This window comes from Clinocottus analis, unplaced genomic scaffold, assembly GCF_023055335.1.
Source record: "Clinocottus analis isolate CAN_PGR_092001 unplaced genomic scaffold, fCliAna1.0.p SCAF_23, whole genome shotgun sequence".
In the NCBI taxonomy this organism is placed as follows: Eukaryota; Metazoa; Chordata; class Actinopteri; order Perciformes; family Cottidae; genus Clinocottus; species Clinocottus analis.
This window is the reverse complement of record NW_027175965.1, coordinates 1,857,980-1,872,691: the sequence shown is the minus strand read 5'-3', so window position 1 is coordinate 1,872,691 and position 14,712 is coordinate 1,857,980. Positions and strand designations below refer to the sequence as shown.

At 42.5% G+C, this 14,712-nt stretch overlaps 1 protein-coding gene across 2 annotated transcripts in view; it reads right to left on the bottom strand.

Moving 5' to 3' along the window:
- The window catches only part of exoc2 (exocyst complex component 2), a 40,587-nt gene that overhangs the window by 6,883 nt on the left and 18,992 nt on the right, over nt 1–14,712 (bottom strand). For both annotated transcript variants that reach the window (XM_068589689.1, XM_068589690.1), the window contains exons 7-19: nt 11,612–11,692; nt 9,805–9,950; nt 8,255–8,336; nt 8,039–8,141; nt 7,192–7,310; nt 2,947–3,060; nt 2,486–2,610; nt 2,037–2,105; nt 1,787–1,944; nt 1,548–1,669; nt 1,067–1,128; nt 589–669; nt 191–250 (exon numbers count right to left, since the gene is read on the bottom strand). In XM_068589689.1, coding sequence (XP_068445790.1) covers nt 191–250; nt 589–669; nt 1,067–1,128; nt 1,548–1,669; nt 1,787–1,944; nt 2,037–2,105; nt 2,486–2,610; nt 2,947–3,060; nt 7,192–7,310; nt 8,039–8,141; nt 8,255–8,336; nt 9,805–9,950; nt 11,612–11,692 — 1,322 coding nt within the window. The remainder of the gene's footprint in view (nt 1–190; nt 251–588; nt 670–1,066; nt 1,129–1,547; nt 1,670–1,786; nt 1,945–2,036; nt 2,106–2,485; nt 2,611–2,946; nt 3,061–7,191; nt 7,311–8,038; nt 8,142–8,254; nt 8,337–9,804; nt 9,951–11,611; nt 11,693–14,712) is intronic.

Here is a 14,712-nt window from a genome sequence, read left to right as displayed (position 1 = left end):
TATTTGGTTGTCAAAGCTTTAAATTGGACAAAATGGAATAAAAGTTAAACTTGCTTTTTACCCTTAATCTATCTTGAGAGATCTTGTTTTTCAGAATGTATTTCTATTAAATACTGCTTTCCATGCTTTTGTGGGTCAGTCAGACGTCCATAATTGAAACATATCTGTCATTTTGCCTGACAGGTCTTACCTTCATGATCTTCATACTGAGCTCTGTGGCCTGGTCCTGGACCTGGTCTAACTGCAGCACCTAAAGAGAAGAGAAGAAAAGTCCTATGATCCTATTCACTCTGTGTTTGTGAGCAATCACTAAAAACTCTCAGGGTAAATTTTCAGTGAAAATGTTTTTAACCACAAATGCAACAGTTGGGAGTTCAGAGAAAACCATTTGATTTGTTTTCTTGTTATGTTGTGGTTCAGTTCAGACATTTATCTTTTGATCTGACCCATCCTAAGACTATCAGCGTGCAGTAGCAGTTTAGTCAAATGCAAACAGACTGCATTTGGCTAAAGTCATGTTAATGATTGTTAAATGACTACTTTGACTACTTAAGCGTTGAGGCATTGATGATTGCAGCTGACTCTCACATTGATTTCTCCAGGTTTGATCTCCAGGGGCTCTTTGAGGGACTGCAGCATCTGGACCATGCACTGTTCAAACTGTGAAGGCTGCAAAAACACAACGAAGAGAGCACATGGATTACAAAAACTGCTTTATAAAAATTGGCTACAATATTTATCTGCATCCTCAGCGAGGACGCAAAGACATTATGAGTTAGGAACGTGACACAAAATGTAAATAACAAAGACACTCTATAATGCATCTTTAATTATCAGCGGGATTGATTACTTTATAAAAAATACATAAAAATGTTACTAAAAGAATGTGTAATTCTTGTTTTTAAACAGAAAATGGAGTATGCTAACGACATTGCCGACTATAGAACAAAAGGGATGATTCAACGTGCAATAAATACTGGTGTGTGTATCTTTGAGTGTGTACCTGACATGTGACTGACACTTTGACCACAATGACCTACTGCTTGATACGATAGGACGCCCTTACCAGGCTGGTGATCCCCTCATTATCCACGACCCAGTCCTCCTTCTCAGCGAGCCTCTTGACATCTAAGTGTACAAAAAGCACAAATGTGAGTCGGAAGGGCAACGGCTGGGATCTCACAGAAAACAAATATATACAGTATATACAAGTGTGATCACTTTCACTCCGGGTAATTACAAATTAAAATATCAACAGAATTAAGGGCTTCTGTAGCAAACTACAACATGATATATAATCACACTCTTTTCTGACGAGACCACAGTGTGGGGGAAAGTTAAGAGAAAAGCCAGCCACTCTTCTCAAAATGACCATGCCTAACCACAAGTGAAACCGAGCAAGTCTGGTTTTAGTCTCATAACACTTTCTCCATTGCTACCTGGAAGTTGTTTTAGGTAACATGTGACAGTTGAGGACACTGACCGCCAAGTACTCAATGGAAGAATGCAGCGAAATAGATTTGCAGACACACAAAGTCCTTCCTTACCTTCTGTGGTGTGCAGCAGAGACACCATGAGGCAGTGAACTCTCAGCTCCAGCAGTACATCCTGGATCACCTGCAGCAAGTCGTTTGGGATCTCCAGAGCAGACAGAGACTCATGACAAGCCCTGGACCAGAGGCAAGAGAGACTGAGGTCATTGAACGGTGTGGCAGGCATGACGTTTTACATTCCTGCATACTAGCGTGTCCAAACTGCACAGAAACAATGAGACAGAGTTTCAAACCTGACGATGTGTATAATCTGTGTAAGCCAGGCTCCAGTGAGCTCCGTCTTGTTCTCCCAGCCTCCGTAAAAACTCAGCTCCCCCTGTGGGAGGGTGGTGGGGAGAAGAGCCCCCCGAACCAGCTTCACCAGCCGGTTGATCATCTCCTCGATCATTTTCTACAAAACAGAGCGAGATGAACAAGGTTAGGTGGAGCTTGTTTTAAAAACAACTGCGTCTCAAAATAACATTCTCGCACGACGGAGCATACTTTAAAATCATTCTGTCGCTGTCTGGCATTTTTCTTGGATTTTTCCACCTGACCAGATTTCTCTCCAGTCTGCAAAGAGAAAGAAAAACAAGACACTCATGTTTAATATTATGTGCATATTGAAACAAGTCATTCATTTGACAATAACGTTTTAAAGACATTCAAATCTTTTTTTCTTCTTTGCAAGAATTCCAATGTTGACGCAGACAAGAAACTGCAAGGGTTAAAGCGGGTTATGACAAGCAACAACGGAAATGATGTTGGGAAATTGCACTTTGAAGAAAATCAATGACTTCATCACCAGTGTTCACCAGTCAAGATATCAATATAACTGAATGGCTTGTTACCAGAAACAGCACAACACCTTTTTTGTGATTAGGGTGAACATCCGTTGTGCGTCACATAAAGTAATGTTTACTTGTTACTGTAGAAGCTTCTCTGGTATTTACCTCACTGAAAAGACTCCCGTTAACATACGAGATCCAAAGCTTCCAGAAGTTGGGCAACTGGCCGATTACCACGTCCGACAGCTTCTCGACAAACTGTACCTGCTGCGGGGTTTCAAAGCGCCAGGCTGAAAGGAAGAACACACAAACCCACTACAATATTTATCGATGCTGAACAAGAAGTTGATGGGAGACTTATGAACAGACTTGAAAATGCTAAGAGCGCTTCTGTATTGGATCTAATTATATTTAACTTCCAGACACACCAGGCTCCTGATGTTCTACTTCTACTGTATAAGACACGCTGCAGTTTCCTACAGGACTTGATTCCCCGAAGCACTGTGCAGGGCAAAAAGTGTTACACACACAAACAAACAAATGCACACTCAGAGAGTGTCTCAGACAGGGAAGCCCCTCCTGAGCACTGAGTGTGTGTGTGGGTGAGTAGTGACTGTGGTACGCACTGCTGGGTCGAGGCGTTCGCAGGCTGCCCCCTCTCTTCAGAGACGTAGTGTTGCTCAGCCTGCCGAGGGCTGCCGGACGGGTATCCCCCTCCTGGTCCAGAGCGCCGACGCCCACTGACAGACATACCGAAAGGAGGAAAAGGGTGAGTGAGGTGGAGTGGAGTGGGTGAGGAATGAACGCAGAGGAAAAAGAAACACATACTTCAGATATCAAATAATCAAATAAGCCATTTTCATAATTCCACATTCCTCAATAAGCTCAGCAGGCTTTCACACCAAACAATCCTCCCTCGGCCCTCTCGGCCTTTCTTTATTTGTGTTCTGATCCATCTCTGCCGCGGCCTGCAGCGGGGAGAATGTGCCCTTGTTTCCAGGGCGAGGAAACAGAGCGGTGGGCTTTGTGAGCACCGGGGTGAAGTGGGTTTACAACGGCCCCACTGGGCTCAGCTAGGTCTCGCCCTTAAGACCAACGCTCCACTAGATGGCAACAGGGAGCTTTGCAACAGGGAGCTTTGCAGCAGCGGCGAAGGGAAAAAAATCCTTTTGCAACCTCACACACACGGCTGTCTCGGCGAGTGAGATGACTTTAGTTCAGAGAACCTAACTGCAGGACAATGGAAGAAGGGGCGAAAGTTGACAATCAGGAATGAAAGAGAAACACCACAGTACTGAGAGGGGATGAAACCTACGGCGATGAAAATGAAAGAGAAGTTCGTGCAACGCTGCAATACGCCTACATGTAGTTTGTCTAAACGAAGGGAGACAGATGGCCACATTTCCAAAACATGTGTCTGACACACAGAGAAAAGTCTACTGGTGAGTCACAGGATGAATGCAGTGTTTAAAGTGAGCGCTGAGAAATCCCCAACAAAAGGAGCAACTGCGGTTGAGCCGGCCGTGCACACGACCCAGCCATCCAGTCGAGAAAGAGTAAGGAAATTCTCGATTGAGTCAGACAATATGTAAACACACAAAACTTTCTCACATCTCACACAGACACACACCACATTGACACACAGCGCATATGGAGCAGAGCAGAGTCCGTCTCTGTGATGTTTTCCTCTCTTTTAACGGGGATGAGAGCCACTGTTGATCCAGGTGTCGGCTCGAATCCCCGGCGTCCTCAGAATGCACAAGTGTATGTGTGCGTGAGACAGTTTAGGTGTGGGTGCGCATGTGTGCAGGGCTGCTTTAAGTGCTCAAACTATTCATTAGGTTGTTTCCTGCTTAAAGTCTGAATGTTGAAAATATAGAAACCGCTGTGTACATGTGTTGAAGACGCTGAAACAATGTGCCGCCGTTCACTTCCTCATCAGGTCTGATGCGTCTCGGCAGGTCAGATGAGTTCCTGTTCCCCAAGGGGTCACTGACCCTAACCACACACCAACACACACTCACACACACTTTACTGATTCCTGTTTAAATGTCATTTATTTCCCATGCTACAGATTTGATAAGAGCCATCTTTTTTTAATATATATATATACTAATTTTTACCTAAAAGGATTTTTGGCCTACTTTTTTTTTTTTACTAAATGATCCAAAAGTTGTTAAGCTTCCTGCTGTAAACCACCGACCACCATAATTTGTAGTAAACTGCTAAAGTTGACAGTTGAGAAGATGTGTCTGGTGACCAAAAGTAAAGACACAACTGGGCATGAAGTGAAAGTGGGCTCCAGAATCCCTCCCAAATGCTTAAACTACCAGCATTTGCCCAACAAATCCCATACAGTTAAGCTTGTTTTTTATGTTTCTTTTAAATGTTTTACCAACGTTTTACTAGCGTTTTAGGGATTAACTGATAAACAGACAATAAAGAATACAATTAAACTGAGAAATGAATTTCTTGGGGGATACATTTTAACTTTAAACAACCTCCAGGAACACATCACCCTGCACCGATGCAAACACTTGATAAACATGCAAGTTGAAGTGTAATAATTAACATGTTTCCCCTAGAGTGGTACTGACTGAGTCTAAAATTAAAACCGCATGTTTCCCAGTCAAATGTAAAATCCCTCTAATTGTTCACTGACAAACCCATTTTCCTACGAACAAAATGTCCTGCTAATTGTATTGATATTGGCAGAAGAAGCGCTGTTCAGGAAATAAGAATACTGCAGTTTATAATTGAATCGGGCAGAGTCGGATTGCAGCACCGGGGCATGATGGGAGTGTTTAGACATACGGAAGCAACTTGCTCTGCTACGCTTCCTCACAAGAACACTGGAACGTCAGGCTTTTGTTTCAACGGAGACGGATGGCTTGATTTCACATTTGTGGCAATTAATAGTGTAATTGATTGAATTTTAACTCCACCAGAACGGCCTCTGACCTCATATTCTGAACTCACAGGAGATCGAGGAAATGACATCAGTCAGACTTTGCTGATCCGTCACAAAATGCTAAACTCTGCCACGTGTGATGCCGACAATAGCTTAAAAAGATGTCTTTTAAATAAACTGGTAAATGTGATATGAGGAAGAAGAGGAGGAAGAGGGGGCTGTTAGCAAAGCGGCAGAGAGAGAGAGAGAGAAAGAGAGAGAGAACAAGAGAGAGAAAGAGAGAGAGAGAGAGAGAGAGAGAGAGAGAGAGAGAGAGAGAGAGAGAGAGAGAGAGAGCGAGAGAGAGAGAGAGAGAGAGAGAGAGAGGGGCAGGAAGAGAGGGGTCAGGGAGATGTAGTGGATGTGGTTTTCTGATGGCGGCTGTTAAAGGGCTGCCTGGGTGGAGGGAGGTTTCAAGAGGCACGGGTTTCGTACTGGGCGAGAGGTGTGCAGAGAAGACCGGGGATGGTAAATAACTACCAGGTGTGTAGGGGTGTGTGTGTGTGTGTGTGAGGGGAAGAGGTGGGGTTAGAGGGGCTGCCTGTGTGACAGCAGAGGGGACAGGAGACAGCTGTCTGTGGCAAACAACGAGAGTAGAACTGACGGAAAAACAGAGGCACCGTGCGCACCTTTCTGTTGGTACGTATGCGATCACCATCGTCGAGATGAAGACCAACAATGACAGAGCCTGTCAATTGTTTAAACATTTCTGGGTACCTTGTGGAGTTTTCGACCCAAAGTCGTGCACAATTGTAAAACGTAACGTAATTGTAACGGTAAAAACTGTGAAGTTTACATTACTTTTAACATGGAGGTGATCTTTCTCTAAACTTAACCAAGTAGCTTTAGTTGCCTGAACTTAAACAGAGCTTTACGATAGATGTGACGGACCAGGAGAGTCTTGTTACACAAAACTTTCTTTTTTAGGTACGACGAGGACTTGTTGTCCGAGGACAGTACATGTGTCTATTTATGCGGTGTCAGAATTGTTTTGTGTATAAAAGAGTGTTTAGATATCATGTTTCTCTTAAATCACTTAAAGTTTATTTCACGTCTCACACTGTGATATTAAAGTAAATAAACTCACTGTAAATGCAGACCTTTGGAAACCAGCAATTTTCAGAATAGTTGGGTTGCACTTGATTTGCATACAGTTTTAGAGTCACTCCCTGCCACATGGTGCTCAGCTGCGGAATGCACGTGTGGACTGAGAAGGGGCCATCCCAGACATGATGATCAAGATGAAATTTAACTGTTGAAAGGCAGGCATCGCACCAACCCCCAGATCCATCACGCCTGAGCCCCGGAAACCACTGTTACCCTTAGCATTAGACATGTTTATGTTCCAGCTGCACTATGTGAAGCAGCCACCCACTCACAATGTATTTGTATGGGTGTCTTTGTGTGAGTATGGTTGTAGGATGTGTGCATGTGTGTCTAAGCGTGGCTGGCGAATCACTGTTCTTCCTGAGCGGACGGTTTCACGTTCACATCTTTTCTGCTGGCTGATTTAACAGAGGAACAGCTTAATTGGGGTTAATTGTTCCAATCCATCTGTAAAACTGTGTGTGTGTGTGAGCGCGAGAGAGACAATTTGTGTGTGTGTGTGCGTGTGTGTGCAGCAACATGTCAAGTTCTGAAACTCAAATCCAAAGCCAATGCTCCCTCACTTTCATCTTATTCATAAAAAAATAAACATGCGGGCCTTGAGCAGAGCCGGAGGAAGGCGGTGACGGAGAGGGGAATGCGAGCGGAGAGCTAGTACGACGGAGAGGCAGCTGGCCTTTCCTTTGCCCTCAGCTACCTCCAGACTCACATCACATCCACCGGCCGCTTGATTGGAAATGCTAAACAGGGGCTTTTCACTTCATGTGTGAAGCGAGTCATGTCAGACATGTGTGTGTGTGTGTGTGTGAGTCACCTCTCTGGCCGCTGATGAACTCATCTCTGCAATTTTGCATCAGCTGCAGGATCCACTTGTGCTGCGCATAGATGCACTGCCATGCTGGGTCGCCTGGAGCATGCAGGTCAGACAGGTACCTATACGTGTGCACAAACACACAGCCATGAACAAAGTAAAAAAACACTAAAGACCAGAGTAATCAGGGGTTGTCAGATGAAGCACTCTTGTGAGCTGTGGCCTAGCTCCCTCTACTGTTGTCCTGTGGCCTACCTACTCATTTGTTTCTCATTAGGTGGCATCTTTCAAAAAGATTGAGCAAGACTCACAGGCACAAAACACACACATGCTCGCAGCTCCCACCATCCACGGCAAGAGTAAACAGGAGCTGAGTGGGCGTTCAGAGCCGTGCCTAATGCAGAAGGATGAAAGATGTTGCCGTGTGGTTGAGAACTGGTCTCTATGATCCTGACAGGTCGGTCTTAACAAAAATAAATCGGGAGAGACCACAAGTATGAATGGGCAGAGGGATAGAGGGAAAAGAAAGAGGGAAAGAAAGGCAGGGAAGAGGGAAAAATAGCAACAGAAACAAGATGACGGGACAACAAAAAGTTGAGAGGATCAGAGAACTGGCAGACAGATGAAATGAGAGGAAGTTCTGGTCGACCGATGACACAGGTACGACAAAGATCATTACTTTGTATTACTTGTACGCAGAGATTGTGAGACGTGAAAAAACTAGACAAAAAAACTGCTTTACATGTATGTAATGAACCTGTTATGTAAAATCAAATCAATGAGAAGGAGCCATATAAACATGACTACTGGTAGGAATACAGACTCTAGAAATCAAAAAATGGAAGGAGACCTGATGTATCTCTTCTGGTCGTGCAGTGTCGACGGGGTCTGGAGCAGTTTCTCCAATAAGAGACTCCTCAGAGCTCCAATCCTCATCTCAACCTCAGCATACACTAGAACAGAGTAACAAGAAACCCATTGCATTCTATATAGAGGAAATCATTTAATAAAAAATGACTGGATTTTAGATGTAATTTCATTCATTTATGGATGAAAAAAAGTTTACCTTTTTTGAAAACCGGGACTTCAGTGTTGCCAAAGAGAGATTTGGCCTTCTCGTAGTCATTGATCACCACATCGTAATCACCCTGACACAGAAAAGTCACTTCGGTGAATAATGCAGTTCAGTCACTTTTTTTAAACTCAACAATTGTGACATACATTGTCTGTTTGAGCCTCTCTAGCGCCACCTTTCTGATGACAGTAATCCAAGCTGTGCCTTAAAACCACATACTTACTGGGGATGGATCTAGATATAGTGCATTGGAAACAATGAATCAAGATAATTTTAAAGTAACAATTGATAATCAAAAGAACAGCTTCACCAGAATCACATACAGTTAAATCCTCCTTTTCTTGTAGGGCTACGGAAGTTCTTAAAGCAGTTTGAGACAAAAACGGCTTTAAAAAGAAGCTGGCGTTCGTATAACAAATCCATTTCACTCAAAACGTATTAAATACTTATTGAAGTGGCAAGTTTTTTTCCTTTATGATGAATCACTATAAAGTAAATTGTGGCTATCCCCATGGATGGTTTAAACTGCACATTGTGAGCTTTGAGCTTCACAAAGCGGCTACAACTACCAATAGTATCCGTGTTACAGGCAACAAATAAAAAATGGCCTGCCTCATATATATATATATATATATATATATATATATATATATATATATATATATATATATATATATATATATATATATATATATATATATATACATATATGTACATATATATATATATATGTACATATATATATATATATATATATGTACATATATATATATATGTACATATATATATATATATGTACGTATATATATATATATATGTACGTATATATATATATATATGTACATATATATATATATGTACATATATATATATATATGTACATATATATGTATATATATATATATATGTATATATATGTATATATATATATATATATGTATATATATATATATATATGTATATATATATATATATATGTATATGTATATATATATATATATATATATATATATATATATATATATATATATATATATATATCAAAATATCTATTTAATCACAGCTGTAAGGCTAGTTATCCAAGTGAAGTTGCATATCGTGGGGCATTTGTAATGTCATGGAAAGCTTCTCTTGGGAGGCATAAGGTTTTATGAGGATTGTTCTGCTGGGTTGTATAAGAACCAAGGAATATTCAGCCACAGGACTCGAGTATTTTTGACGACAATGTCCTGTTAAGAAAGCTAAATGAACTCCAGATTAGTTTCATCAACACCAAGATGAAAACAATAGCCTCATAAATACTCATTTGAAGGGAAGTTCTGAGAGCGTAAACTGTGAAACAGATTTTCACCTCCTCCATCACTCAGAGGAGGCGTTCCACTCTTGATGAATGATCGAACATCTCACGACCCACAGCTCAAATGAGAGTGTTTACAAGTTTTCTGGTGTGTCTTCATTTCGTATTCGGCACCTAATAGTGACACATAGGCTGTTCTTTCGATTGTTATGTTGCACATGCGCACATACTATGTGGATAGTACCTTTTGGATATTTCGCTCAATGTTGAGTGGCAGGTTGAAGAGAAACTTAAAGCGTTGCAGGACGTTGAGTGCATTGCGTGTGGAGTCAGCTTTGTCTTTCCGCCCCAAGACCTCCTGGAAAAGAGTATCTGCAGTATCACTCGCTCCTACGAGACACACGGCGAGAGAAAGTGTGAGTGAGAGCAAAAGAGGCAGGAGCAAATGAGAAACTGAGATACTATAAAAATAAATGTTGATACCACATTTCCCCTTTAACGGCGGTCTCTGGTTTTCTTCCTGCTCTGTATGCTATCTGACACAGTAGAGCCCGAGCCGCTAAGGAGAAAGTGACAGCTATCTCTTATTCAGACAGCTGAGCGGAACGTTTGCGCGACTAACTGGCTTCGTGGGTGGCCTGGGATGTGCCGTCAAATAGAAGGAAAAAAACTACTTCTTCTAATCAAAACAAAAACCTCAACCCCCAAAACAAAATCCTTGGGACTGACCAGAGAAAAAAAAAAAATCTTTTTTTTTTTTTATTGGCGAGAGGAGAAAAAAAACCTTTTTTTTTCCTCTCGCCAATATGAGTTGTCATGAAAACATTCTTACTTTGTGATTGCCGCTGCGTGTCTGACGTACAGAACGACTTTTTGGGGGGTGAGCGGTGGCCTGGACCCACTGGGCCGTGGGCCCACTAGTCTGGGGCTGTGGGGATGAAAGCTACGTCCGGCTTGGTGGTTTGTTTACGCTAGACTCCGGGAAAAGGACCTGCTTATTGACCCTCCATTAGAGGAGTCACATTATCATGTATGAGATGAGAGGGTGGGAACACAAGATCTGCTGAGGGATCTGCTTGTTAAAAAGGGGAAGATCTAAAAAGGCCACTGAACACACACACACAGACGGGCTACATGCGTTCTACTAATGGACGGCATATCAGTGCGAGATACGTTTGGCAGCACAGAGCGTAAGACTGTCTCGTCTCATAATCGCTTTGACCCCTTTTGCGCTTTGAGTTTTATTTGAATTAAAATCAACCAAATGACACACTGTAAAAAAAAAACAAATAAGTCAAATCAAATGTGCAGTGAGAAAATTATAACCCCAGAGAGAGGTCTTCATTTAAAATAAGGCAATCAAAAAACAGATAAAACTGAGTTAATACTTTAAGCATGAGATTTGCGATATTGATAAGTTATCAAGTGCATCTGTAATGTCAATTCAATTGTTGACCTGGAAGATTTCCCTCTCTGAATTGCATTTTGCGTATGACGGTACTTTTTTTAGAAAAACATTAACAGTAATTGTAAAAAGATGAAATTTCGTGTAAAAAAAAAAAAAAGAGCCAAAAGGGCTTGAAAGGGGGAGGAATGATGACTGCTTTTGCAGGAGAAACATTTTTCAAAGGGTTGCTGAAAATGAACTTGAAGGATGAAAAGTAAAGCTAAATTTAAAAAATGATAAAAGGTGTACAGAAACAAAGTAACATACTTTGCTAAATGTACTAATAGATTTAGTAATTTTTTTATTGACAATGTGTTCTTATAAATGCTACATATATTATGAAGAAGTAGACTGGAAAGCTGTCAAACAACTAAAAAGATTGCAAAATGTAGCATTGCATGAAAATTTGAATCTGATTTCTCAAACCAGCTTGAAATAAATACACATAACATTGCCATTGGCTATCAATGCATTAAATTACATGTTCCTTTATATGTGCTGAGAGGATGTGATTGGGGGAAAATGTCCTAAGAACTAAACCTGCGCATTTGCAAAGCATTTGCTCTTTCTCTCGGGGCGGCCCTCTGCATGAAAAGATGCTTACTGTTGAGGATGTTTTCTAGTCGCTGGGTCATGGATCCCTCCACTCTCTCTGTGCCGTCAGACTCCAGCCTCTGGTGGATCGCTGCAACACAAAAGTCAGTATTCACTGTCAAGGACTGTGATGTACAATACACTGTGAAATCCACACAAGTCAGAGACTTATTAAATATTAGCATGGATGTTTGAGTTGGGAAGGAAATGTGAGAAAAGCAAAAGAGAGGAAAACGGTTTTCTACACTGCAAATTAACCAACGTGCAATCCCCGGAGAAAGGAACATTTTCAATTTCAGGAACCGAAAGGTAAAACAATAAACAGGCCCTACCCCAGTGGTAGATGGGAGATAACCTCGCCGGTTCTCCGCCCACAAACGCTGCTATTAAACCTACCACCCCTCCTTGTGCCTGTTCCCACGCAGCAGCCGACGTGACCTTGCCCCAGTGCTGACTGTACTGGATCAATTCACCTAACCAAAGCCCTTAACTGCACAGCTCTGTGGTCTTGGGACATTTGGAGCCCTTTGACCTGGAGGTAATGTGAATCTAAAATGTTTCAACTCTCAGAAAAATAACATTTGGGAGAGCAGAGCTGGAGGTCTGGATGCCAAAAATGACTGTTGCTGAGAGAGGGGGGAACTCTGATGGCTTGTATCCATCACTTAGCATGAAGAGCTTTTCGCGGGAGAGGGAATTCGAAAAGAGGGGAGAAAACAGAGAGAGAGTAAAAGAGGCAGAGCGAGCGGTGTGGCTGCCCCAGTGAATAAATAAATGGTGTGCCGTAGTGGGCAGCTGGGTGCTGAGAGCTGCAGTGTGGGTTTATTGACAGAGAGGAGAGGCAGAGAAGGCTTAGGAGACCTTCTCTCACATACTTGGGGAGCAACAGGCAGACATCTCAAGAATGAAGCGAAGAGACCGAAACACGGAGGGAAAAAACCCCAGTAAAACTAATGTCTGTTCCCTCCACTTCCCCGTCGTCCTCCTTCTCACACAACTACAAATGCTCGTTGTTAGCAGAGCTCCGAGACAGCAGAGAGAGCGGGAGACAAAGAGACAGGGGCGAGTTCTGTAAATAAATATGTGGGTTCATTCTAACAGACAGAAGCCTCAAGGCAGGGACTGAGGTATTCCTAAAGCGCACTGTTCCAACATGCCTCTGCCTAATCAGTACGGACGCCGCTGGCCCTCTCATGGACCTCTCGCTGCTTGCCGGCCGGCAGAAATTGCAGCCAGCTCGAGTTTAGGACAAAGGCACGTAGACGTGGAAGTGTATATGGGAGAGCACAGGATTGATCGGGCTGGACACACAGGAAGACTAAGAGACACACTCACACTCACACACACACATTCACTCTGCAAGTCTGCTTCACGTCTCCCCCTCCACCCCCCTGCCAGCTGTGTGTCCTCCGCATCTGTCACACAGTGAAGGGCTGATGACGTCACGGCTAACCTAAACATCAGGTCAGAGTCCGGATAACACACGCAGCCCAGACCTGAGGAAGAGCGGCAGCTCCCGCTTCACTTCCTGGAACCATTTGAGGGAAAAGAAAATGAATACGATTAAAAATACAGTGTGTCCCTGGATTCTAAAGCTGGAGATGTTTTGACTCCTGCCGGGGCCGGGCGCTCGGGGGAATAGGCCCTGGGAATGTGGCATTTTTGGAACACGGTAGCCGTTCCGTTTCCTGCATCACTGGGAGACTTCCTGTTCACACAACAATGAAAAACCTCAAATTTCAACATTTATGTAGAAATAACCCCCGGAGTCCCTGACAGACTGTCAGTCAGTCAATCAGCCGGAGCAGCTCAGTCTCGCTTTGTTGCTGAGGGTCCGCGATCAAACGGTCGCCACGCCAAAACCTTTCACCAGTCTGCAGTGGTCCACATAGAGGGTTTGTAAACCAGTTGTTTCTTCACTGCAAACAAAAGTTTTCTTCTTTGAACAACTAAAATATAGTATTCAAACAAGAAATCTGCCAATGGGGTAACTAAAAACACTTCTTGAAACTTGCATAACAAATCTGAAACTTGATTTAACACCTAAAATCAAGATATAGATGCTTGAAAAACCATTATTTGATTAAACGCCCATTTGGACTCACAACCTTCTTTCTTCCCCCAGTAACTACATCATCCGACGTACAATGAGTTGAAAGATCTAACCTATGTCTTCATGCTGCCTCAGATACAGTCTAAGGTAATCTGCACAGATTTAGGGTTCAATTCCAACGGATGCAAACCACATTTAAAATACACGCAGTCATGATTATGATACATAACACTTTGTCTTTATTTAAGTTCAAAGTCGTTCACCCACCTTTAAACACACTGTCTGTATTTATCTCTTTAAGTTTTGGTTTGGTTAAAAGCTGTTACACGAGGTATGGACGAGACATTTTTTTTTCATATTAATCAGCAGAAACACTGAAATTCATAATGGCATTGGATTAGCCAATCTGCTGGATGACGCATCAGCTTAATAACGTCAATATTGGGCTTACGAATCCAAACAGCACTGTCATTAACACAATTTGTGGATTGCAAAGGCAAAAGTCTAAACTGTGGGCTTCAAAGTTCATAGTGCATTAAAAAGAGACGCAGGATTTTGCTTTCCATTTCTGTTGGAGATGATTACCGTAGCTATAGTGGAGAGCAATTAAGAAGCAAGAAGGAAAGGGAGGGGGAGAAACCCCACGGATATTGAAGTCAGAGTCCTGCTAAATATTTTCTATCCGCCTCATTTCTTTTCCCAGATTTGGCTTCGCTTCCTCGTTTCCACCTTGCCGGCAGCAACACTTGCATTAAAAAAAGTAACTCCAGACTTCTATTAAAGTCATCAATAAAAATCTCACATGAGAGCAGAAGTGAAAATAAACAGAAGAGGAGACTAGAACGTCTTGACGGTGATTGAGAGGGCTGGAAGCACGACAGCAACTCCTGACAGCAAATTCTGAACAAGGAGAACACACAAGCACCCTGTTAGATCCTTTTCTCTTTTTTTTCTCCACAGCTAATTTCTCTTAAATTGTCACAGCTACATCTCAGGTGAGGTTCATTTGGATGGACTTGGAACAACAGAGAACTGCCAAACGCCGCTGAGGGACAAAG